At 45.1% G+C, this 24,789-nt stretch overlaps 1 protein-coding gene across 14 annotated transcripts in view; it reads left to right on the plus strand.

Annotated features, from left to right (window-relative positions):
- CHD3 (chromodomain helicase DNA binding protein 3) overlaps positions 1-24,789 on the plus strand; it is a 2,755,261-nt gene that overhangs the window by 155,216 nt on the left and 2,575,256 nt on the right. For all 14 annotated transcript variants that reach the window (XM_069646310.1, XM_069646296.1, XM_069646309.1 and 11 more), the window contains exon 2: positions 13,716-13,799. In XM_069646310.1, coding sequence (XP_069502411.1) covers positions 13,716-13,799 — 84 coding nt within the window. The remainder of the gene's footprint in view (positions 1-13,715; positions 13,800-24,789) is intronic.

The following is a 24,789-nucleotide window of genomic DNA, read 5'->3' on the forward strand; positions in this document are numbered from 1 at the left end:
TTGGCAGTGGTCTTCTGGCTCCTCTGCGTAGGTGAGTACCCTTTGGTGAGGTCTACAAGTGGGTGGGTGGGCGATGATGGCGTATCCCACGACGAACATCCTATAGTAATTACAGAATCCCAAGAAACTGTGTAACTCCTTGCGGGTTTGAGGTGTTGGCCAAGTGAGGTCGGCATCCAACTTTGCCAGATCTACGGCAATGCCATCCTGGAGACGATGTGCCTGATGTGCTTGACACTTGTCAGGCAGTACTGGCACTCGTCTACACTGACCTTTAGCCCTTGCTCCCACTGGCTATCTAGCACCTTCATGAGCCTCCTGTTGTGCTAATCCAGGGTCCTCCCGAACACAATGATGTCATCTAGGTACACCAATTCCTCCAGGAGGTTCATTTCACTAACAGTCTTCTCCATAAGGCGTTGGAAAGCCACTGGCGCACTGTAGATCCCCTGAGGCATCCTGACGAACTCGTAAAAACCCAAGGGACAGATGAAAGCAGTCTTCTCACGATCCGCTGGATGCATCAGGATCTGGTAGTAACCACTCCTGCAAGTCCAGTATCGAAAACCACTCAACCAGTCAGGCAATCCAGTGCCTCATCCACCCGGGGCGTGGTGTACTCGTCCGGAATAGTGCAGGGGTTGAGTTGACGGTAGTCGATGCACATAAGGACATCCACATTTTTCTTTTGGGCGACAACAATGGTAGAAGGGTAGGGACTCCTGGATAATCCCTGCCTGTAGAAGATCATCCATAGGGTAGTGTACATCCTGCAAGTCTCCTGGGCGCAGGCGTCTGGGCCGCTTCATGAAGTGAGTGTCATCAGACAACCGGATCCGATGTTCCACTCCATGGGCCTTGTCAATGTCCCAGGGGCTTGCGGAGAATGCCTCGGTGCACAGGGTGAGCTGCTCCCTCAGGTGCTCCTTGTCCCTCTCCTAGATCGAGGACCTTCCAAAGTCCAAGGTCTTCTGATCCAACGCCATCTCAGATGAGCTGGTGATGACACTCGCTGGGGCTACAGATGCGGTCAGGTGGAACTGTGCGATGATACTGCGTCCTGGTACACAGATGGTCCTATTAGTCACATTAATGACCAGTACCTTGATGGTCTTCAGGTTCGTTCCATTAATTGTCACCAGGGTCTGCTGTACCAGTAAACCCCCTAGGAGCTCTCCACATTCTGGTGCCTCCATTACCAGACTTCTTGGTCGTTGCTTTCTGCTGAGTTGCTCTCTGCCAGGAACCATCACAGTGGCGTGTGCCGGGATTGTATTCTGCCCGAACCGGGTGGTGTGAACATCTCCAATGGGTCCATCAGGTGCAGCTGTGGACTGATCTCTCACTGCAAGGATACCTGTTGGCACATGGGGTGCATGGACAACGTGTTGGCATATTGTGATCCTACCGTCTCCCGACATAATGCCGCCAGTGCGTCGAACATTGAGGAATTGGTTCCAATCACCACCAGTGTTGCAGGATCTTCACTCTGACTGTTGCAGACCAGAGACAGGGTGTCGATAGGAGCGCTGACTCCAGCTACATCACGTGGAAAGTGCAGTCTGACCCAGATGTACCCCAGATATTTGCAAGGGTTTTTTCATTTAAAAAAAATGATTTTTATAATTTTAAGCAACAACAAACAACAAACAAGTCCAACAGTGCATTTCACAGATATTAAACATCACATACATTTTCATAAAATGGCCGCTGTTCTCCCATTGCCCTCCCCCCTTAACTCGAGCTTACTCTCCATCGCTTTCCCTTTTATTTCCATCTAGAGGTGCCTCCTCGTCTGTATTACTAGAGGAGTCCTGATCATCTAAGCGTCTTTGGGTGGACCCATTCAGTGTGGCTACTAGGTGCCTCCAGGCCATTAGGCTTTCTGTTTCCTCCTCCCCACCTCTGTTGGCCGCCTCATACCACACCACTGTTTCGGCATCCGCCCATTTCTGGAGATCATGCCACCACACCTCTATTTTGGGTCTGTGGCTCGCCTTCCAGCCCATAGCAATTCTACGCTTGGCCAGTATATAGGCCAGGTCTTTCAGTTTGCTCACGCGTCTCACGTTGCAAGGCCTTACAAAGCCACCCACCATACAGGCCCATACGGATTCCACATCCAACCGAATCCCTCTCTCGGTTAACCAGTGGGCGATTTCGCCCCAAAATGTCCCAATCTCCGGGCATGCCCAGAACATATGTACCATCCCCGCGTTCACCTCCCCACATTTAGGGTATGCTTGTGTTTCTGTGTTCTAAAATCTGGCGGCTCTCTGGGGGGGTCATGTATGCTCTATGAGTTATGTACAGCTGGATCTGCTGCAACCTTGCATTTCTGGACAACTTTTTGTGATATCTTTGGGCCCTTTCCCATAGCCCATCATGCATAGGCACTCCCAATTCATCCTCTAAATCCCGTCCCAACTGGGACACCTCCTTTCCCACCCTAGACATCAAGAGTTCATAGATTCGGGAGACCCCATGTCCTCCTTCTGAAATATCATACATTGTTTCTACAGCTTCGTCGGGTTGATCCTCAAGCACCGATTCAGACCATGACTCTCTCACCCTCCGTACTACTCTGGTGTAGGTAATATATTGCCCCGGGTGCAGTCCAGTTTCATCTACTAATTCTACGAATTCCATTACTTTACCTTCTTTCCATAGGTCACCCAATGTAGCTATACCCACCAGTTCCCAGTGCTTGCGAATCGTCTTCCTTAGTTGCTCGTCCTCCCCCACCAATGCCACTAGCGGCATCTGCGGGGGAACGTGGGGTTGAGTTCTCCATAGCCTGGCAAGCTCTACGTCATACCCCTCACCCTAGTTCCAACAGCCTAGAACTCCCCCTCAATTCCGGTTTGGGCACCCATATCATCTCTTTCAGGAAAAACAGGACACATTCAGACCTTAATAATCTGGACTCCGCTGTAGGGTCTTCCGTCAGCCACTTCGCCACATTCTGTAGTTGGCTGGCCAGATGGTAGATCTCGAAGTTGGGCAGTTTTATACCCCCTCTATCATACGTGTTTTGCAATTTCCATAAGGCTATCCTGTTCCTGTTGTTGTGCCAGATAAAGCATCTACATAAGCTTTGTAATTTACCAAAGAAACGCTTGGGTATCATAAAGGGGATATTCACAAAAACGTGTAACAGCCTGGGCAGTGCTACCATCTTCAACAGCTCTCATAGCCTGCTGACACTGATCGTCTACGCTTGCGCAGTTCGATTCTGCTCACAACTCCGTGCCGGTGCGCGGACTGACCTCTGCTGCACATGGTCCCCCTTCTGCGAGCTGGCCCGCATGAACATCAATGCTCTTGTGGCTACAGGGAGTCCTCAACGGCCACGAGCTGATCAACCCTTCTCTAACGCTGGGCCACATTTTGTAAGCACTCCACGCCAATCTGGGATGTAAGCACATGTACAGATCCGCCAGCAGCCACAATAGTGACCTCTACTTGTTAAGCCTCTCGGCAGCTTAGCACCTCACTCCACATATGATCACCTGGACCACGGATGAGCTGAAATCGAGGCTTACCACCCAGAAAGGCTCCTCTGTAAGAACATCACAAGCTCTGTGCAACAAGTACACCAAATGCTCCCCTTTGGAGTGCCTGAAAGACGCAATTGATACACATCTCCTCTCTTTCTTTATTCACAGCCCGGATACACAAACACAAGAACAAACTTCAACTACGTAGATTTTGTCCTCTTTTCATGTTCACATTGCGCAGGGTGACACAATCCAACAGCCCAAAAGAAGGCAATCTACCTGTAAGCCGAAACTTCCCTGTTGCAGGCCCGACCATCAGCCTGCCGTCAGCTAAACCCTGGGAAGTTCTCTTTCCTGACGTAGACCAAGGATTGGTCATTACCAAACTAATGTGAAACCATACCCTCCCCTTTCTGTCCATAATAACAAGTACTCTATCCCAGACAATATCAACTCAGCTAACCACACTTAGGACATCCATCCATCTAGAATTAGTACCAGATGGGATTTGTTCACTACCAGATGTTTACATTGTTTGTCTGTTGTTTCTCTCTTACTTTATTTGCTTTTTGAACAATTACTGCTCTTGACCTTTTGAGTTTTACCTATGTACCTTAACACTTGTATTACGACTAATTGCTTCTTGGCTCTCTTTTTGTTGTTTTTTTGAACTGATCAGATGGTTCTTTCAACTGCAAAGTAATGACCTATCTGTCTATATGTATAAATCTGATGTCACACAAGTCTGAGATCAAGGTTCAGCTTTGATGTGGGTCCTTATGTATTTACATACTGTCCCGTTCCCTTATTTGTACAGTTAAAATGACATGTATCACCTTAATTGTCTTTACATTATTTTATTTTACTTTATAACATGTAATTAAATTCATGTATCCTTCTTTGATACCGATGGGACCATGAACAGGATTGTGATTTATTCCAAACTGGTTTCTATACTTACTATACTCGCATTTTGTGTTACTGGTGATTTTTCAGAATACTGATGTAGCTTGATTAAAATACCTCAACATACATTACTAAAGGTATGTTCTAATGCAAAACCAGCGGCTACCACACCCCCTAGTTGCTCACCATCTTCAACAGCGCCACCCTCCCTACCATGGCCAGGGGGAGCTTCGCCCAGAATCTCATACTATTCTCCAAATTTGTTACTGCTTTCTCCGTGTTATGTGTATGTTCATACTCCACTTTGTGATAAATGTCTACCCCAAAGTAACTAAAGGTTCTAGTCTCCCAGGGTATCTGCAATACTGGTAGGTTCTCCTGCGGGATCCCTGTATATCTACTCAGAGGGAACAGGCTCGACTTTGTGGGATTAACAGCAATACCAGAGAGCGACACAAATCGCTCCATTACTTCCAAGATGTATTGCAGATTCTCCTCTGGATATCTCAGGTATAGAAGTATATCATCGGCATACAGTGATATGAGATGTGGTCCCCCCTTTGTATAAATTCCCACTGTATCGTATTGTTGTCTGAAATATATTCTCAGGGGTTCTAATTTGAGGAAGTACAGCATCGGGGACCTGGGGCAGCCATGTCTGGTGCCCCTACTAAGCTGCCATTTATCCAAAATAGTCGCCCCCGTCTTGACCCTAGCTATTCGGGAGCTGTACATCAATTTAACCCATTTTAGGTACCCAGGCCCTATTCTGTACTCCTTCAGGGCTGCCATCAACCAAGGCCATCTGGTTGAGTCAAAGACCTTCACCGCATCTAGCGAGGCAATTGCCACTTCTTGCGTGTCTCCTTCTGATTGTTCTATGACGCAGTGAAGCCTTCTAAGATTATCAGATATGCTTCTATGTGGCACATATCCAGTCTGATCCGGATGTATGAGTTTGTCTATGACCTGCCTCCGTCTGTTTGCCAGCACCGCCATAAGAATCTTGCTATCCTGGTTAGATATTTGCAAGGGTTGTCTCCCATGCCGAGAAGGTTCAGCCCATCCAAGGGCTCCAATGGGATATACCAGGTATTTTCTGTAGAACGGCTCATAAACATTGCTCCCCTGTGAGTCGCTATACAGAAGCGCATGTACCTGTTGACCAGCGATGGCAATTATCACTGTGACTGGTGGTTCTACGAGCCCATCAGGTATTACCCATGATGTTTGGGTGCTGGTAGTTTGACTACAGTTGTTCTTCCTCTAGGGTGGACTAGCCGGACTGGGTGGATGCTGGTTCCCAGGTGACCTGCACACTGATGGTGTCACTGCAGCCTTGGGTCCATCTGGTGGCGCAGACATGTGAGTTGTCACTTCTACTCGGTTGGAGCGTAGTAGTATTGAGGATTCAGGTGCTCCGCTTCCTGGTCCTCGCTGGCGTTTCTCACCATCGCGTGTTTTCACACCTATGGCAGAACTGCCAAGGCTGGAGCGTTGCGGTATGCCGTGGGTTCATTTGGGGCTGCCATGGCTCTTGAGCGCGCGGGAAGAGCTGGTGTTCTCTCTCTCTCGGGATGGTGGTGTAGAGCCTCTCCCGCACTCTGGCGGCCTGGATGTCATTACAGGCGGTGGTTGGCCTGCACTCCCTGCAGCTGCATGGCCAGGATGGTTTGGCAAAAATCCTCCACTTGATGTCGCAGATCATATTCTGGGGCAGCGTATGGAGACACCAGTGTGCTTGGTAAACTGCACACTGTGTCCTCCATCTCGCCCTCCAGAGTACCCACCTCTCGGACCAGTTCATCCAAGTGTGGTGGTCTCTGGGTGTGTTCTCAGAGTCGTAGCTGCAGAAGTAACAGCGGCAGAGATTTGGCTCCACGCATGACCTGTTGCAGCCTGACCAGATTCAAGCTGCTCCGCTCACTCCCCTTCTGTTGCATAGCCAGATGAAGAATCTGCTTGTTCCTGGCAAGATATTCAGAGAGGCGCTCACCATGTTGGAGGTGGGTGGCGTAGTACTTCACCATCAGCTCTGCACCGGACTCAGTGGCTCCAAATACTTCTTCCAACATGTACATGATGTCCTTCACTGTGGGGTTTGTATGCGTGGCACGGAGCGCCTGTATGACTCTCAATGCAGGACCGTGCACACTCTCAATGACACAAAGCCTTGTCTCCCGGTCGGTAGCTCTCCAATTGTGTATCATCTGGTTGGTCTGGTCCGCCCAAAGTTGGTATTCCTCTTCTCCCCTTGGGATTGGTTTCTCCACAGAGAAGGGTCTCAGACAGACAAAGGGGCCATGCTCATGGTGTTGCGATGGCCTCGTGTAACACATCCTTGAAAGCATCCCCCATGGACGAAGCTATCAGTTCGGCGCCTCTATCCTCTGGTGTAGCACTGGCACACGCTTTAGGCCCTGGAAGGATAGGGGTGCTTCGGGAGGTGCTCCGAGTCCTTCCTTCCTTCGGGCATACAAAGTCCCTGCCCTTTCAGGTCTGCACATACACAAAGCCCACCATTTCCTACTGCCTAAGTGTCAATTGTCATTAGCCAATTGCTAGTGGCAAGTGCAGCATTTTAAGGCCTGACATCAGTGATGCCACCAGTCATCAGTATGCTGTAGTTTCCAGTGATGTCATCAATGACATATATTATGCCATAAATGTTTTTATTTTTGTTTTACATGTTTTACATTTTATTTTACATATGTTACAGAAAGCCTGCAGGCATTGGGGCGCGTACAGAAAACATGTAGTGGACAGACAAGACTAATACAATCTAATTGAAATTAGCAGGCTATTTGGCAGTCTTGGATTAATTATTTAAACAGGTAGGTTTTAAGGTGCTTTCTGAAAGCCTGATAGCTGGATTCATGTCGGAGGATTAGAGGCAGCTTGTTCCAATGCTTTGCTGCTTGCACAGGAAAAGCTCTGCCCAATCCAGTAACTCGACTGTAGGAGGACACAGAGATCCTACCTTGTGCCTCTGACCTGAAAGATCGGTTTAGGGGATATCGTAGAATCGTTTTCTTGAGGTATGTCAGCGCGGTGCCATGCAAGCACCTATGCACTAGAGTCAAGGATTTAAAATGGGTCCTATCTTCGATCTTGAGCCAATGCAGTGCTTTCCTTCCCTCAGAAATGTGATCTCTTTTCTTAGTATTTTTGATAATGCGTACTACATTATATTCCATGATCTGACATCTCTCTAAACATTTCTTAGTAGCTCCGAGCATAAGGGAATTACCATAGTTCAAACGGGACAAAATGGTAGCCCTAGTAATGGTGGCAGTATTCATTCTATTCATTCTATTCTACACCCAGAGATGCCTCCATGATCATCCCTAGGGTTTTGACCTGCTCAGACACTTTTATACATGTGTCTTTGATATAAAAAGACTCATAGTCTGACCATAAATTGGCTCTCACTTGACGGGTGCCAACAATCATCATCTCCGTCTTTTTACTGTTTAGGCAAATCCAGTTGCCCTCCATCCACTTTTCTATGATGTTGTATAATGTTGCCATTTTAGCACTGTCTATACGATGGTCACCCGCCAACTCTATCACCAGCTGGTTACCGTCAGCGTAGTTTGTAAAAAATACCCTAACGCTTTCCAGTAGTTCACACAGACATCTCATATATAAGTTAAAGAGGAGGGAAGATAGGCTGGCTCCTTGTGGAACCCCATAGCTTATGTGTGTTTCCTTAGAACATCCGCCCCCCCCCCCAAGGAATTTTTGCCTCACAGTCGGCCAGAAAAGATGTCAACCATGCCAGTGCTTCCTTGGAACAGCCAGCCATTTTATCCAGAACCTGATGTAGTAATTGGTGGTTGACTAAATCAAAGGCCGCGCTTAAATGCAAGAGCATCAGTAGCCCTGTCTTACCCTTATCGAGAATGCCAAGCATATATGTCTGCAGGTCCAGCATAGCGGTTTCCGCGCTGTGTGCTGCGCGGAAACTCGATTGTAGGTCGGGCAAGATAGAATTAGCTTCACCATGTTTCTGGAGTTGAGCTGTTGCTATTTTATCCAGGACTTAAATGATAAAATTTGCAATTTGTAATAGGACGCAAATTGCCGGGGTCCTTGGGATCTAGGCCTAGCTTCTTAATGGGGCGGGTGATGGTGACTTCCTTAATGCACTTAGGTACTGTACCTTCTTGGATTGAGGCATTAACTATTTTGGTCAGGACTGGTGAGAAAATGTCCTTGTTTTCCAATATACTTTTCGGAGGAATGATGTTCTCTGAAAATGAGGTGGGTTTCATGGTGGCTAGCACTCTAAACATCTCCTCTTCCGAAATGGAGTGGAAGGTGAAATTGGCTACTTCCCTCTGTGTGGGTTTTCCAGCTGCTAAGGATGTAACCCTATTGGATGATTCTCTAGCCAAAATTATAATGTCTCCCGCTTTCTGAATTTTAGAAGCGAAAGCCCCTTGCACTAATTCACAATCCTCCTGTCTAGGAGCGAAAGGGGGAGATAGGGCCTTGGGTTTTTCTATAGACTTAAAAATGCTGAATAATGTACTACTAGAATTGGATGCAGCAGCTATCAAGTCGTTATAATAGTTTGTTTTGGCTTCTCTAATGCTCTTTCTATATCTTGAATTAATGCATTTCCATTGTTCTTTGATGGCTGGTGACGGGTATTTGAGCCACTTCCTTTCCAAGATTCTTTTCTCTATTTTGAGCTTGGTTAACTCACTATGGAACCAATTGGGATGGTTACTATTTTTCCTTACCAGTTTTGACTTGAGCGGTGCGAGCTGTTCCACAAGTTCTGAGATTATGGGCCTCATTACACGGAATGTGGTCAGGGTTTACCGGTACCGGTAAACCCTTACCGCCTTACTATGAGGTCCCTTTGCGGGACCCGACCTCAACGGCTGGTTTTACCAGCCGTTAAGGAACGGGCCCGCAAAGGGACGTTGGTGCTAATTACGGTACCGCAATTTGCGGTACCGTAATTAGCTCCTTCCCCATTCCCATTGAACTCTATGGGGGCAAAAATGGGAATGGGGAAGTGCCTTGGTGAATGGGGAATTACCGCCCCCGCACACCTTGGAGTAGGGCGGTAATTAGCCATCCACCAAGGCAGACACGGTAAAATACCGGCGGCAACCATGGCGCTAGTAGCGCCATGGTTACCGGATACCGTGTAATGAGGCCCTATGTCTGAATATTGCCGTAGCATGTCCTCACATGAGTCCCCATCCTGAAAATGTTCCTGAATCTTTTTTAGGCATTGTTCCCACTGAGCGGTCCCCGAGTTCTTAAAATGTCTGCTTTGCACCTTTTCGTGGGGATTAGTAGTTTTTTTGGGGGGTGATTCATTGTACCTCAAAAGTGACAGTAACATGGTCAGACCAGATGCAGGGCAATGTTGAAACCATCTGAGCATTAAGATTTTGTTTTACAATCCAATCTAACTTGTTTCCCTTAGCAGTCTTTGGTTAATTTTTTATAACCTTGAATTCCATATTGTTCATGGTTTTTTCAAGAAGGAGAGCTTCCTTATCCAATGGATTCCCTCGCCACCTATTAAAATCACCTACCAGCAACGTAGCTGTATTATTGGACTTCAAGTTATTTAACTGCAGTTTTGATTTATTCGCAAATGTCTGAAATAAGGTAGGGTGGTCTATATATAACAATGCATTTGATGCAGTCATTCTGTGTGGGGGTAAATTTAAGATGTAATGTTTCACATCCACTACAGGAGATGGAAGCCTTAAACAGTTGAATAGCAATTACTGCGACTCTGCTGTCTCTATTCTTGTTATGTATTATGAACCCTTCTGGAACTGCTCGATCACATACCAGGCTAATGGGGTCTTGATGCCAGGTCTCTGCCAGGTCTCTAAGAGAAATAATATATCTAGCTCCTCCTCCATGATGGGGTTGTGTATGTTTAGGGCATGTTTGCTTAATGAACAGGTATTCAAAAGACATATTTTTAAGACCTTCATATCTTTCTGCTTATCTATAGGATTAACTTGAGTTTTATTATTCACCATGATCGAATCTTTTCTGGTTTTCCTATTCTTTTGCAGTACACATGCCTTCGTATGATATGTTATGCATAAATTATATGTTTTTTTTACATCAGTTTGCTCCAGGGCCGTGGAACGGGGTGGGTCAGAGTAAATGTAGCACAGCCTCCAAAACTTGCTGAATTTCAGGGGTTTTGTCGAGTTAAATAGGCACCTTAACGTTAGTTCAGCTGAAGTTTTTGTAACTGAAATTTTAGGGTTTTCTTGTGTTGATCTGATTCACCATAATTGTCTTTTAACTAACGTGTTTACATTGAATATAAATATATATATCGTTTAAGGACAATCAATGAGTAAGTGTAGACATTTCCCAAAAAATGTGAGTATTATGGAAGCATGAGCCTCATTACAAGATTTGCGGAACGGGTTAACGGGCTCTGCTAATGGAGGCGGACCCGTTAAACCCATTCCGCGAAATTACGAGGTCCCCTCGCGGGACCCGGTAAGGACGCCTGGTAAAACCAGGGGTCGTTACCGGGTCCCGCGAGGGGAAGAGGGAGCTAACAACGGGCCGGTCGTAATCGGCCCATTGTTAGCTCCCTCTCCCATTCCCATTGAGCCCTATGGGGGCTCAGATGGGAATGGGGAAGGTCTGGGCCCGGGTTCCCAGAGGGAGGAATTACCGGGCCCTCCGAACTTGGAATGGCCCGGTAATTCCCCATTTGGGAACCCGGTAAAGGAGCCCGGTTTGGCGGCAGCCATGGAGCTAAGAGATCCATGGCTGCCGCCAAACTCGTAATGAGGCCCATAGTCTTCTTTAACTCCATAGGTCCAGATAGGGGTTTAAATAGCAACCCCAAATGCTGCTGATATTTCGGTACACAATTATAGTAACTGCAAAAATGAAAAAATACTGAAAGAAAGTGGTAAAAATAACTATTAATACAACTACAGAAACTATAAATTAATACATTAAAAATAAGCTAGTTTATTATTTCATAAATTAAATTATTACATCGATAATGATAAAAAGAAAAAAGATTTCTGGCTAGCATAGTAGCAAGTAAGGATGGTGTAGGAAGTTTGGAATGGTAGATGCATTCAGGTATGGGATTTTTAAAGTGCAAAACTAGTTGATCTGCAAAGGAGCACTGTACCTATGGGACGAATCCAGGGGTTTACAAGTAGGGTGCAGAGGTAACTGGGACGACATGCATAGGGGGAGTTTTTCTTCTGTTGTGAACATAGATAAGTACAAATAAAGATGTGCCAAGTTGTGAGGAATTTGAAGTAAGAGAGGTGGTCTACAACATAGCTCAAGATTAGAGAACACATTTAAAAAGAAATGGCTACATTATTGTAGATTTCTTTTTTTTTAAATGTTACAAATGCTGTTATATTTACTTCAGCACTCTGAGTTGTTATCATAACTTATAGTTTTTTTGGTACCTGAATTCACCCGTATTTTGATATAAACACATTTTGTTTAGATGTTAAGATGAACCCAAGCGCCTTAAAATAGGACTATCGAAAAGCCTGTTCTGCTTCTGAAAAAATGATATACAATGATTTGGTCGACAGTAACCAACAGTATTTGAAACGTAACACATAATTTAGTCAATCAAATAAATCTTAAGGCACAACAATCAATATTACACACATTTTGGAAATGGCTTATTCAAAAGGAGAGGACAGCAGCTATTCTGTGCCAAATTATTTTTATCAGACCAGTAGTTTACCCCGGTACTGTCAGTTTACTGTTCCAAAAGGGATTCACATTTAAAATGTTTTGTGAAAAAAAAAATGTTTAAGCTTTTGTAGGGTCTCAAATAGTGATGTATTTTGGAGTTGGTAAGTTCACCCCAAATTAATTACATTCATGCACTTTCTCCTTTCAGCTAGTTTTTTCTCTCTCTCTCTCTCTCTCTCTCTCTCCATCTACTCATCCTACAGTAGGGTCTGCAACATGCAACGTTTTAGACTATGGGTCCTATGATCCCGCACCACAGACTGTGCTGGCTAGGGCTGATGGGGGCTTCAGTCTAAAACATCTTGAGGTCCAAATATTAATATCGTTATTTGCTTGTTAGCTATGAAGGAATATCTATGTTTTGTTTATGATTTTCAGGTGTGCATTTTGCTTTCAACTTCCTCTCTTCTTAAGCTGCAAATAAATGTAAGAACGCTAGTAGGTTGTCAGACCACCCAAACAAGAGGCACTTAATTAACCTTTAACCAACAGTATTTGAAAACAGCTAGTTTGTCCCAGAACATTAACATTAATCTTGATTGAAAGCCCTGTCAATGAAACAGAAGTCTACAAAGTAAAGCCTCAAACATAGGCTTTAACACAGTCAAACTTCATGCACTATAAATGTGCTTGTCAATTGAACTGGAAAATCTTAATGGAGAACATTTAGATACAGTCATCTCCATAAACACACACATCCTACCTATCCAAATTGGTGGCAAAACACTGCTTAGACAAAGAAGCAATATATCATTGCTAGTAGTAGGTCAACTTGAGTCGAAAACCTATATCTCTGTGTTTTTTAATAATACCTGAGATTAAACATCAAATTAACATGTCTTGAAGACTTGTATTTTGCCTTGAGAGGTTTTAGCACCTTTACAACTTTTAACACACGACACAAAAATTTATGTAAACATAATGAAACCATGAATATACCTCTTTTATAGATGCCCAGTCTAGTTAAGGAAGGATCTGGGACAATTCACAATGATAGATATTTCATTACATTTTTTCCCAGCATTTTATAAGGGAGGACATCTTCCATCCCCCTCCTACTGCCTCCCAGTTCTCTTTTTACCTACTCCCTCGCTCATCACCTACCCCTTAAAGAATACTGCAAATATGCAGTGAAATGGTCACAGTGAGTTGTACAGATATGGTTAAGAAAGGCCTTCGATGCTTTAAATGAAGATGCTATCAATTTTCTAATGTCTATAAACGATTGGCGCTCAGACACTAACAAAGCCGTATTTCCCAAACTGCCCAATAACCTGGTGTCATCAATTCCTTGACAAGGCATGCAGCTGTTGTTGGAAGTTCTAAGCTTTCCACAGTGTAAGTTAAAGGAACCTTTAACGTTTTAGATTAAGTGTGTTTCATTCTGGGTCGATCAACATCTCAAACGATTGATACCAGAAATGGTTCTGTGCACCTCTCTAACAGAGAAGGATACCATGATTGGGAGAAACTAGATTAAGAATGTTGCGTGAAATCAAACTGTTGTCCTCAAATTGATCATCTGAGGATTGCCTTTTTTTCCTTCTTTGTTGCCAGAATGTTGGAGAGAAGTCGTTGAAGAGTGGCCGAGAAAGTATCTATCTGAAGCCCGAGAAACTCTAGGCTCTGGGAAGGAAGAAGGTGGGATGTCTCTGGTTTTACCACAATCTTCAATTTCAACAGTAACTATACTGTGGTCTTTTTGCGAGCTATCTGTATTTGTTTGCTCTGCCCTATGATTTTAGAAGCATGTCATCCAGACAAATGCCTCTTGCACCAAGGATTTCACACCTGAATCCATGAAACACTAAGGGGCACACAACAAATTCAAGGGGGGACAAATGAGTTTCTTTTTCTAGCGGTTCCATATTAAAGGAAGGTAATCCTTATGTGTACATCTGTGGGAACTGTCAAAGAACACCCCAAGGTCTAAAGAAGCCATTCAATTCAAACAAAGCAAAAGATGGATTTAATTCATATTGAAATGTCTGAATACCATTAACAGATTGAATTACCTGAGATGTATGCAATTCAGCCAACCGTTTTTTAAAAAATCTGTTTCTGTATTAATAACATATTTCTCAAGAACATGCCATTTGCACAGGAATAAATATAATGACCCTATTATGAGCCTGCCTGTTCTAAAACTGCGGTGCAAAGCACTGTCCCTCAAGCCTATAAACCTATCGGGGTTCCAGAATAACCAGTGAATATGTAAATGATTTTCCATTTAGTTTAGTTTATTTGCTTGTATAGTGCACCTACCCTAAGGGTATCTGGGTGCTTTTGCTTGAATATATAACAGTTTGTTACATAATAGTAATAATATTGCAGGTACACGCAATGATAACATACAATGACAGTAGAAAATTAAAGAAAACTGGTAGGCAGCTAACTTGGATTACAGATCAGAGTCATGGCTTGCCTAGCTGGAAGGTGAAATACAGTTATATACAATGTACTATACAGATGCGGATATAGTGTCTGTAATTAAGCTGGGAGAAAAGCCAAGATTTTACCTTGTTTCTGAAAGACTGGAAGGGTGATTCAGCTCTTAGCGCGGGGGGCAGATAGTTCCAGGTCTTAGGGGCCAACACTGGGAAACTAGTCTCGCCGGCTTTGTGCAGTCTGAATTTGGGAATGTTAAGGCAGTGTAGGTAGTTAGCTCTAGTAGGTCTGGAAGATTGCTTTGTGGAAAACCTCTCGACTAAATATTTGCGGGCCGAATTTGAGAGACATATGTGGACCATCATTTAAGTTCTGAGTGTGATCCTGTCTTGTATAGGAAGCCAGTAAGTGTTGCGTCTAGCTTGTGAAATGTGTTAGGAGCGAGGAATGTTTAGAGCCGATCTAAGGGAATTATTTTGCAGCACTTGCAGTTTGTTTAGGTTTTGCTTACTGCTGCCTAAGTACAGAGTGTTACAATAGTCCAATTTAGAGAGTATGAGTGCTCTCGCCAGTGTGGATCAACTGTTGGTGGACAAGAAGGGTCTGCATGCATTTATAAATTTGGAAGTGTAGGCCGTTGCTGAGGCAGTTGCATTTACTTGTCTGGATAGGGAGAGGATGGAGTCCAAGTAGACTCCTAAAGTTTTGGCATCCTTAGACACTTTGATCGTGTTCCCGTCTATGTTGAATGAGGTGTATTAGGGATCTAGTTTATTGAGTCGATGCCTGGAGCCAATAAGCAGTAGCTCGGTCTTGTAATCATTGAGACAAAGACCGTGCTTGGCCACCCAAGCTTACATTCTGAGGTATATTTAATTTAGGAGTAAGGAATCTTTGGCATAGGAACCTGAGAGAGTGATGAGCGTATTGTCTACGTAATTTGTATAGGATACGCCCAAGTCATCTAAATGGTCAAAGAGAAGCTTCGTAAAAATGTTATATGGGGATATGCAAGAGCCCTGAGGAGCTCTACATGTGATTGGAGAGGGTTCTGCGGAAGCTGAGGGAGCAAAGACCCTCATAGTTCAGTGTCAGAGAGGAAGGATTGGACCCAGGAACCCGCTTTGGAGGAGAAGGTGGCTGCTGTGGTCAGATGAGTGGTTAGGATGTTGTAGTCAACTAAATCGAAAGCTGCCGATAGGTCGAGTAAGCGGAGTAAGGCTAGACATCCATTATCTTTAGTTTCATCCATCTGGATGTTTAAGTCCAAAAGGGCTGTCTCTGTAACATGTCTATGTCTAAACCCAGATTTCTGGAGACCTAGAACATTATTGGCTTCGAGATGGTTATGTATTTGGATATAAGCTGCTTTATCCAGAATTTTCAAAAGGAAAGGAACCGTTGTTATAGGTCTATAGTTGGTTGGGATACTTGGGTCGAGATTAGGTTTTTTGATAAGTGGCAAGACTCAAGCATCGTTAAGATTTTTGTGGGGCAGAACTGAATGCGAATAAAGAGTTGATGAAGGATGTGATGAAGGGTGCAAATTCCTTTGCACCCTCCTTTATGAATGTGGCCGGGCAGATGGCACCCTGGCATCTAGATGGCTTTAGGCTAGCAATGATGGCTTCTACCTCTTTGGTAGTGACTGGGGTGAATTCAAATAGGCTTCAGGATTTGGAGGGAGAAGAGTGGAATTCTCTAGATTTGGCATTTGGTGCGAGGCTACGTTTTTTAGCTTCAATATTTTCTTGTAATAGAGCGATTTTGTCTAGAAGGCGCCTTTTGGATGTTTGCACACCAATGGGCATCTTTTTTGCTAGTAATGTGCTAGCAGCTGATGGGGGGAGTTTGCCGGAGAGGAGTTCGCCAGATGAGATCAGTTGGCTGGCAAATTCTCTAATCCCGAGTTGGTTTTTAGCAGTGATTGCGACTCCACCACCTCTACTGGTTGTTCTGTCGGCTCTGATGATTGTATAGTTTTCGGGTAACGCTACAATAAGGGATGGACCTGCTGCTGAATGAAGCCACGTTTCTGTGACTGCTAAGAAGTCTAGGTTATTGGAAGAGATGAGGTCTGCTATATCTAATGTATGAGAAATCAAAGGCTTGGCGTTGATGAGGGCTCCTTTGATGTGAGAAAACTTAATGGGCAATGGAGGTGTTGGACGGGTAGACTTAGATGCCTGTAGAGGCACAGTATTTGTAGTAGTGAGGTCTTTGTTGATTGATGTAGGTTTGATCAATGGTGACTTAACGGTATTGTGTGTATTTTGTGTTAGTGCGAGAACCAAGTCTAGAATTTCTGCACACGGTCGAGCATGTTATGTTTGGTGTGGGCCTTGTGGCATAGGGAGGTAACCATTGGCTAGGGGTCAGTGGGCAGTAGCTGCTCTCTGAGTCTATAATATTGGGTTTAGGCAATAGGCATGGCGCGAAAGAGGGAAGGAATTTAGTAGGTGTAATGAGAGTTGAGCAAGGGTAAAAAGGTGGCCATAGTGAGAGTGACAACCCTCAAGATAGCCATGGGGACCCAAGGTAGGTGAACTGCATGCAGCAGGGGTCTAGTGATCGGGCGTATTTGTAGTGTGAGAGTGCTGGGAGTCAGTGGAAGGAATTGGTACTCATTGTGGCATTCAATAGATTTGGCAGGACAACGTGGCAGTGGAGAACACAATGGTGTCACTTGTTATTGACGGTGACCTAATGAACGAATACAGTAATATAGCAACACAATAAAGGGGGCCAGCCAGGCTAGAAGTTAGCTTGAGTTATATGATGGCAGTGTACATTAGGACCCATAGCTCATCCTAGTTCTCAAATAACATTCATAAAACAGTCAGCATCAGGCAATAAATGTCACATTAGCAAATCGATTTTTGTAGTATTTACAATGTTTTGCAAATGGAGCATATTATAGTAAAGCAGGTAACGCCTAGGGAAGACAGGCTGTATAAGGATAATGAGTGTAGCATAGATGAATAGATCTTGGGTGAGCAGGAAGGAGACTGAAGTGGCATTCACGCTAGAACGTAATGCATAGTGCGCACGCAGGCTGTGGCATGCGGCTGCAGTGCGGGCCTAGGCACGCTTGCAGGGGAGGATGGTTGATTATTGGTAATGTGCATGCAGATTATGGGGGACCTAACGCTCAAAGCAGCAGTGTGGAGAAGCTCAAAGGGTAGCTTTTGCTTCCGAACATTGACAATATCTAATAAAGCGCACAGGGGTCAAGGGTGCGGATGCTTGCGCCTGCCATGGTGCCTGGTGTCCAGTTTGTCTTATGTTGCTGTTGCCCGTGGCCTCATCCCCTCCAGGATAAAATCTGCAGAGATGCCCGCAAGGGTCAAGGGTGTGGGTGTTTGCAGATATTTTACCTCCCAGGTGTAATAACAGTCACTTTCCCCTTGGAAGACTCCTCTGGTGCTGTGTATTGCCCCCTTGTAGCGCTGTGGTATTTTGGAGCGTACCTTTGTCAGTCAGGGGAATGAGAGTGCACTGCTCGCTCTGCGATTTATACCCAATAAGGTTTTACCTGCATCTAGGCGGGATATGTCTGGCTTCGTGGTCCATACCTCTTGGAGATTGCAACACGTGACAGCTTTGCAGTGACTCTGGCTCCCTGCTGCATGTGCTTGTTAGACCCGGACCCTCTCCTCAGCAATGTTCTACGTGTTTCACATTGGTTGTCTCAGGCCTCCAGCAGCCCTGGCAGACTCCTAAAGAAGGGGCCTGTGCAAGAAGTCTTTCAGATGAGGCTGTCTGATTGCCGAGGTGGATGGGGCGGGTCTCTCGTATGCCAGACTCCTGCCGCTTCTAATCCTCTGCCGACGCACGTGGAAGGTAGGGTAAGGGGTTGCTGCAGACATCACCCTTATTGTTGTAGGTCAAGGGGGACCACCTTGGTCTCTAAGACCGTTCTTGGCTGCTATAATTTGGACGGAGCGAATATCAGCACATCTTTTCTACACAGTGGCCATCTTAGATCTCCTGAGACTTAGTCTTGACCGCTTGCCAAGGTACCTAGATTGGTATAGCTTGTCCAGAAGGTTCCCCTGTTCCACTAAACTAGTGTGGCCTCCTAAACCTCTGCCCACCAGTTCAGAGTTTAGAAATCCATTTCAACACCTCTGGATCCGGTTCTCTGGCATTTCTAGTTGGGGCTCACAATTGCTTAAGGCGATGTCTAGCTTAGAGAAATGAAGTGGCTCCATCAAAAAGGTTTTTATTGCGCATGGGGGTGGCCCCCTTAGACCGGCATTCGAAGTTTATAGGGCACAGTGTAAAGCATCTGCCATATATGGATCTGAAATCTGGGGAAGCACTTACATGAAACTCCAGTGTACTGCTGAAAATAAATTCCTTAAGTCTCTCTTGCTGTTCCCGCGAAGTACCCCCAATGCGCTTTTGCGGTCCGAATGCAACATGTTCCCAATTGATGGGGTGGCAGAGTTCAGGCCTGTTTTTTATTGGCTGCGGATCTGGGCTGCACCACAGTCCACCAAATACTGCGAAGGCTTGCGTCATGTAATGACATCAGATAGTGGTCATCGCATCTCCTGGCTGACTCATGTTAAAAAATGCTTGATTGCGTTAGGCCCGAGACAATATTGGGACGACCCACAGGCAATCACAAGGGAGGCCAAGACAAGGGTAAAATTGGCTATTAACTATCGAAATTGTGTCAATCTCCAAAATTCATGAAAGTCTAAATCTTTGGGCCATGAATACTTGACAAACAATAGTGAACACTGCTACGATGGTTACCTTGATATCCTAACACCCCCGTATACGTGGGCCCTATGTATAGAATTTCACCTGGGCTTTCTAAAAAAATTTACACAGCACTGGCCCGACTTGTTTGACGGTAAATATTCTGTCTGCGGGACTGAGGAAGAATCGGTGATGCACTTTATACTCCTTTGCAATGCATTAAGATGGTTTAGGGTGAAAGCATCAAATACAAAGGGTCGAAATGCAATTGTTTCGAATCAGAAGGACCGGAAAAAAAAAAATCAAATGATGCATTTTTTTGGGGGTGGGGCCCCCCCCCCAAACTCCTGTTTTTTTGGCCAAAAACCACAAATTTAACCTATACCAAGGCCAAAAAAAAAATACATTTAAAGAAAGTCATTTGATCATTTTTTTTCCGGTCCTTTTGAGTCTAATGTATTGTGTTCGACCCTTTTGAATTCGACCCTTTGACTGGACATCCATTAAGATGGCTGAGGATTATGTATCTCAAGCCATTGCTCACTCTGTATGGGACACGCTCATTAAATGAGGCCATGGCCTTTTGTGACTCAACGTGTAATTGGGACAGTGTCTAGTTCGTCTCCATATACATTCATAGGGTCTGGCTAAGGAGGCTTCACATAGCTAAACATTAAGCTGTTATCTGATTAAATGAGCACCTTGAAAAAAAAAAATTAATGTAGCACTTGCTGTGGAAGCTGAAGTTTATTTTTGCTATATATGATATGAAATGTGGACAATGACTGATTTTGAACAACTGTTGTGTTTGTTACCTAAAGGCTCTAAGTCAAATAAAGTCTTCTACAGCAGCATACTCCTGCAGTTTAAAACTATTACATGGTGGAACATAACACAGTGTAGCATATGAAACCTAAGAGAGAATGGGCAGAGCATGGTGAAGATAGCATATCACAGCCATATAGATAAAACATACCATAGTTTAGCAAAACAAATGATGTAACACAGCAAAATTGCATTACAAATGTAGCATTTACCAAATATGATATTAGAGTGGCTGACTGACACACACACACGTTCTTTCCACTTTCTTCTTGCTCTCTCACTGCTTCTAGATTTAAACTGCTGCTCTGGCACAACCAAATGCGGCATTGTGGAGACAGAAAGTTGTGCGGTTCCCTTGGGCTTCATAGTTTTGATGTGTAGGTGGTGCTTGAGCAACATCAATAGTTGTGGCTTGTAGGTAGTGCCTTAGCATCCTCTGGAGAGACTTACTGATTTTGGGCCGTGGGTAGAACTTTAGCACCTCAGTACGTTGTGGCTCATCCACCTAGTGTTACTGGATAGTTCAAGCTCCTAGTGGAGTGCTTCAGAGCACCATTAAATATGGCTTCTGGCCAGCATTTCTTTCACCAGAGGGAGGGGAAAAAACATCTGGTGGTGGGCGTGCTGATAGAGATCTAAGAGCGGCGGCAAGCAACACGCAGTGCACAGCAAGTAAAAGGCCAGAGGAGGTGGGTGAAGCAGGGCGAGTGCCGCGGCAGTGAACTCCTGCCCCGTGCTGGCACTCTTTCAGCCACGCAGGGCAGGCACATCTTCCCAGTTTCTCAGCCTAGAGCGTGGATGTCTCCGCTCTTTGGCAAAATCAAAACTGTTGGTTTTGGGAATAATTGTTTTGTCTTCTTTTGGATTCGTCTGCCACCGCTCTAAGCACTCGATATTGAGTGTTCCCATAGGAAGTTAGAGTTCAATGGGGGTCATTTTGTAATGAACTGGAGCATTATTGGAAAGCGTAAATGTTAGGGAGAATTCTCATTTATGGCTAATTTCCCTCACCTAGTGAGTCCCCCAGCAGCTTTGCTGGACTTCTGGAGTTTATTTCTTTCACTTGGTAATAGTGTGAGCTTTTCCCCCACTCTTACCCATGTTTTGCCATGTATCTTTTACCTGTTTTATGGTTGTGGACTCTGGAGTACACCACTTCAGTAGCCCCCTTCTTTTGTGTGTTACACAGCAGCTTCAGTGCAGTGACACAGGGTTGTCTTTTAGACTTCCCACCGACTCCATTTCTGGGGCTGACTACAGTCCCCCAGAAAAGGGTAAAGTTGCCATTGACTTTACTTAGTCAAATTACCACAGATCCAGTACACCCCATCTTCCATGGAGTGCTGAAAAGGGTTACTTCGTATCCCTTTGTATCTGTACCTCCCAGAGCATTGTTTCGCTCTTTTAACATTTAGACTTGGCTGGTGGCAGTGGTATCTACCCTAACTTTTCTACCGCGATTATATTAGATAATCGTGGTACTGTTCTTGACTATTATATTAGCCTCGAACTTAAACCCGCTTGACCAAATACTTTTTCTTTTGGCTACGGTCGGGTTTATTCGCCATTTCTTTTTGTTTAAAGTCCTTCTTGTGTCTTACTTTGCGCAGCAAACCAGGTTTGCCTCCTTTGTTCACCGTCTTTTGGCGGGCTTCTCCTCAGAAGCCCTCCTCCAGGCGCCTGGGTGTCTCGGTGGGCTGAATGAGAGGTAGGGGTGTAGTCACCCCCTGTACAGGGTATCCAAGGAAACCCAAGTCGCACTTTGCCATGATTGGCTGAGGTGGTTGTCCGGGCTGGACAACCCCCCTGCTGCGTGATTGACAGCCAGGCTGTGTGAGTGGGTTTTTTTCGCATAAAAAGCAGGTCTCTTGGGCTAGAAGTCAAGAGAGTCGCCACTGGAACTACAAGGAACCGAAGAGAAGCGGAGAAGAAGTCGGCTGCTCTAACTACCCCGTCCCGGTGAAGCCCTGCTGCAGTCCTGAGCTATCTATCCTTCGACGACCAGAGAAGATCCAGTCCGGAGTCTTCTTCCCTTGAGCTTGGTGGGGATAACAAGCTCATCTTCTGCAGCCAGAGGATCCTCTCCTTGGTCGTAATCGCTGCACACTGCTGTAGTGGTCCGGATGAGCCTCTCCTGTTTTTAAGGAGCGCACCTTTTATTCATCGTCGCTGTTGCCGGCTTCATCCCTGTGTGGTGCAGACCCCTTCAGACGTCCTCCTTCACATCGAAGCTCCAGGAACCGTGTCTCTACGGGAAACCAACAGGAACCACTGCCAGGGCATCAGCCTCTCCATTGAATAAGGTACTGTGTTCTGCTTGAGGAATTAGGGTGAATCCCTTTTCTTCATCTCCAAGGCTTGCCCTTGTCTTCCCTCCTTCTCATAACTTTTGCTTCCGAACATTGACAATATCAAAGTACTCTTGGCTATGTTGAATCGTGAACTGTTCGACTGTGTGATCCTCGACAACAACCGCCCGGTGTCACTTGACCCTGGCTCCGGCCCTTTGACTCTTGAATTCCTGTCTATGAGTGTTCTTCAATCCTGTTTGCCTAACTATAATATTGCCTATGATTTTAGCCTCCAACTCCCTCTGGGTATCTCATGTGCTAAGTGTGTTTTTTGCCCCGGTAGCAATTCTTGTCATGGATACGTAGACAGAACTGTCAAAAAGTGATCGCAATCATATTCACTGTAACGTGTCTTGTTTCATAAATCCGGTCCATTCAAACACAGGGTACTTACCTTGAGTCATACCGTACAAAGTGAATTGGTTAGTCGTAGTATATTTTACGTGTGGTTTTGAATTTAATAGAAGTGTTGTGTTTATAACAAATGGTTTAAAAATAAATGTACTTATATTTTTCTACCTGAAACCTTGAGTCAGTGTTTGTTTGAGTCACAGTAATTGTGGTCCCTTTGTGTAATCTCTGCTACTGCTCATATACTCTTGAGTTAAGCCTGGCTGCTCCGCTACTGCTATCACTTTAACATAGTAGTACAGGCTTGTACTAAAGGTAAAACTTGTATTGCCACCTGTAGTCTTAATTGTGTGTAGTGGTCCTAAGGGCACTGCACAGGATTCTGCCTAACACTGTAAAATGCATTTACGCTTTCCTTTTACGTCCCAGTTCATTTTACAGCGAGACCGTAGGAGGGCACCAGAGCGTAGATAGCATCTCACCTTTACTTTTTGCCTCCATCTCAGGAGAGCATTTGGTTTTATGCCTGCATGACATTTTTATGCGGGCATTAAACCAATGAAATCTGCCTTGCGTTTCCAGATGGAAAATACCAGGCAGACAGCTTTGGAATCTATAATAATAAAACCACCAGTAAAGCGTAATTTGCAGGCAGTGTTTTATTTCTCTCAAAGTGAAGAGTTAAAGTAAAGGCAATTTGGACTTGCTTTATTCTTTACAATTGCTCTCTGCTTTGAGAGGAGCTCCTGCTCTAAAAAAGTGTAATTGGGCAATCGGGGAGCCGTTACGTTTACACTGCAATGAAAAACGGATTCCTGTCGCCAACTTTTCGTCATTTGCAGGCGGGGTGTAAGGCAAAAAGAGGCATACACATGTGTACGCTGCCTTTTGCCTCACACCTTTGCACTCCGCCGTGCAAAGTGAGTAAATGCTTCCTGGCATGCTCGCATCCTAGACAGCATTTACTTTTCGTAGTGAGCACCGCTTTCCATGCCCGCAAGGCAAAGGGTGCTCATAATTCAAATGAACCCCTCGTCAGAGAGAGTTTAATTTCAACTGGGAACACTACTCATCATGCAGGCATGGTAAGCAGTGTTCCCAATTGAAATTAAACCCTCTCTGACATATCGCATGTCGGGGAGGGTTTAATTGTAAATGTACATGCTCTGCACTCTCCCTGCCATGCTCGCATGGCAGGCAGCATGTACAATGGGACCCTATGGGGTGCGCCTGCTTTATTTATTTAATTTATTTATTTGTATTTGTAAAGCGCCTAGCAGCCCGGGGGCATCGAGGCGCAGTTTCAAGAAGGTGTCTTAGTTACAGGATGTGGGAGGCAATGCAAGGGTTACAAGTGTCATGTGCCTTACAAGGTGGCAGGACGATCATGGACATAAAAGAGAATACATGTAGTAATGTACAGTGTAGTGATCTTACACAAACAGCATAGTTTTGATTGCTTTTCCAAAGACCGCGTGAGACTCAGTGCATCTGATAGTGGGAGGTAGCAGGTTCCAGTTGGTAGCTGCTATAACTGGGAAGCTTGAGCCGCCTGCTCGGATCCTAAGGCTTTTGGGAATGGCTAGACGGTTGGTGTGGCTAGATCTGGTGGGTCTGTTTGAGGGGGGCACAGAGAATCTTTGCGAGAGGTAGCAAGGTGCTGTGTCATGGCGACATTTGTGGGTAAGTGCCAGGGACTTGAAGAGGGTACGTTCTTTGACGGGTAGCCAAGGGACAGATTTCCTAGTGGCCGAGATGTGGTCTCTCCTTGAGACCCCAGTGGCTGCTCTAAATGCATTGTTTTGCACCTTTTGAAGTTTCCTGATGTTCTTTGCTCATGTGCCTAGTAGGAGCGCATTGCAATAGTCTAGGCAAGATCCTATGATTGCTCTGGCGATGGTGAGGGAGTTTTGTTGCATTAGGAATGGCCTGGCGGCTGTGATAAGTTTCGAGTGGTAGGCTGCTGCTGATGATATTGCATTCACCTGTCTGGCCATGGTAAC

This window comes from Ambystoma mexicanum, chromosome 1p (genome assembly GCF_040938575.1).
Source record: "Ambystoma mexicanum isolate Mex_15411 chromosome 1p, UKY_AmexF1_1, whole genome shotgun sequence".
Classification (NCBI taxonomy): domain Eukaryota; kingdom Metazoa; phylum Chordata; class Amphibia; order Caudata; family Ambystomatidae; genus Ambystoma; species Ambystoma mexicanum.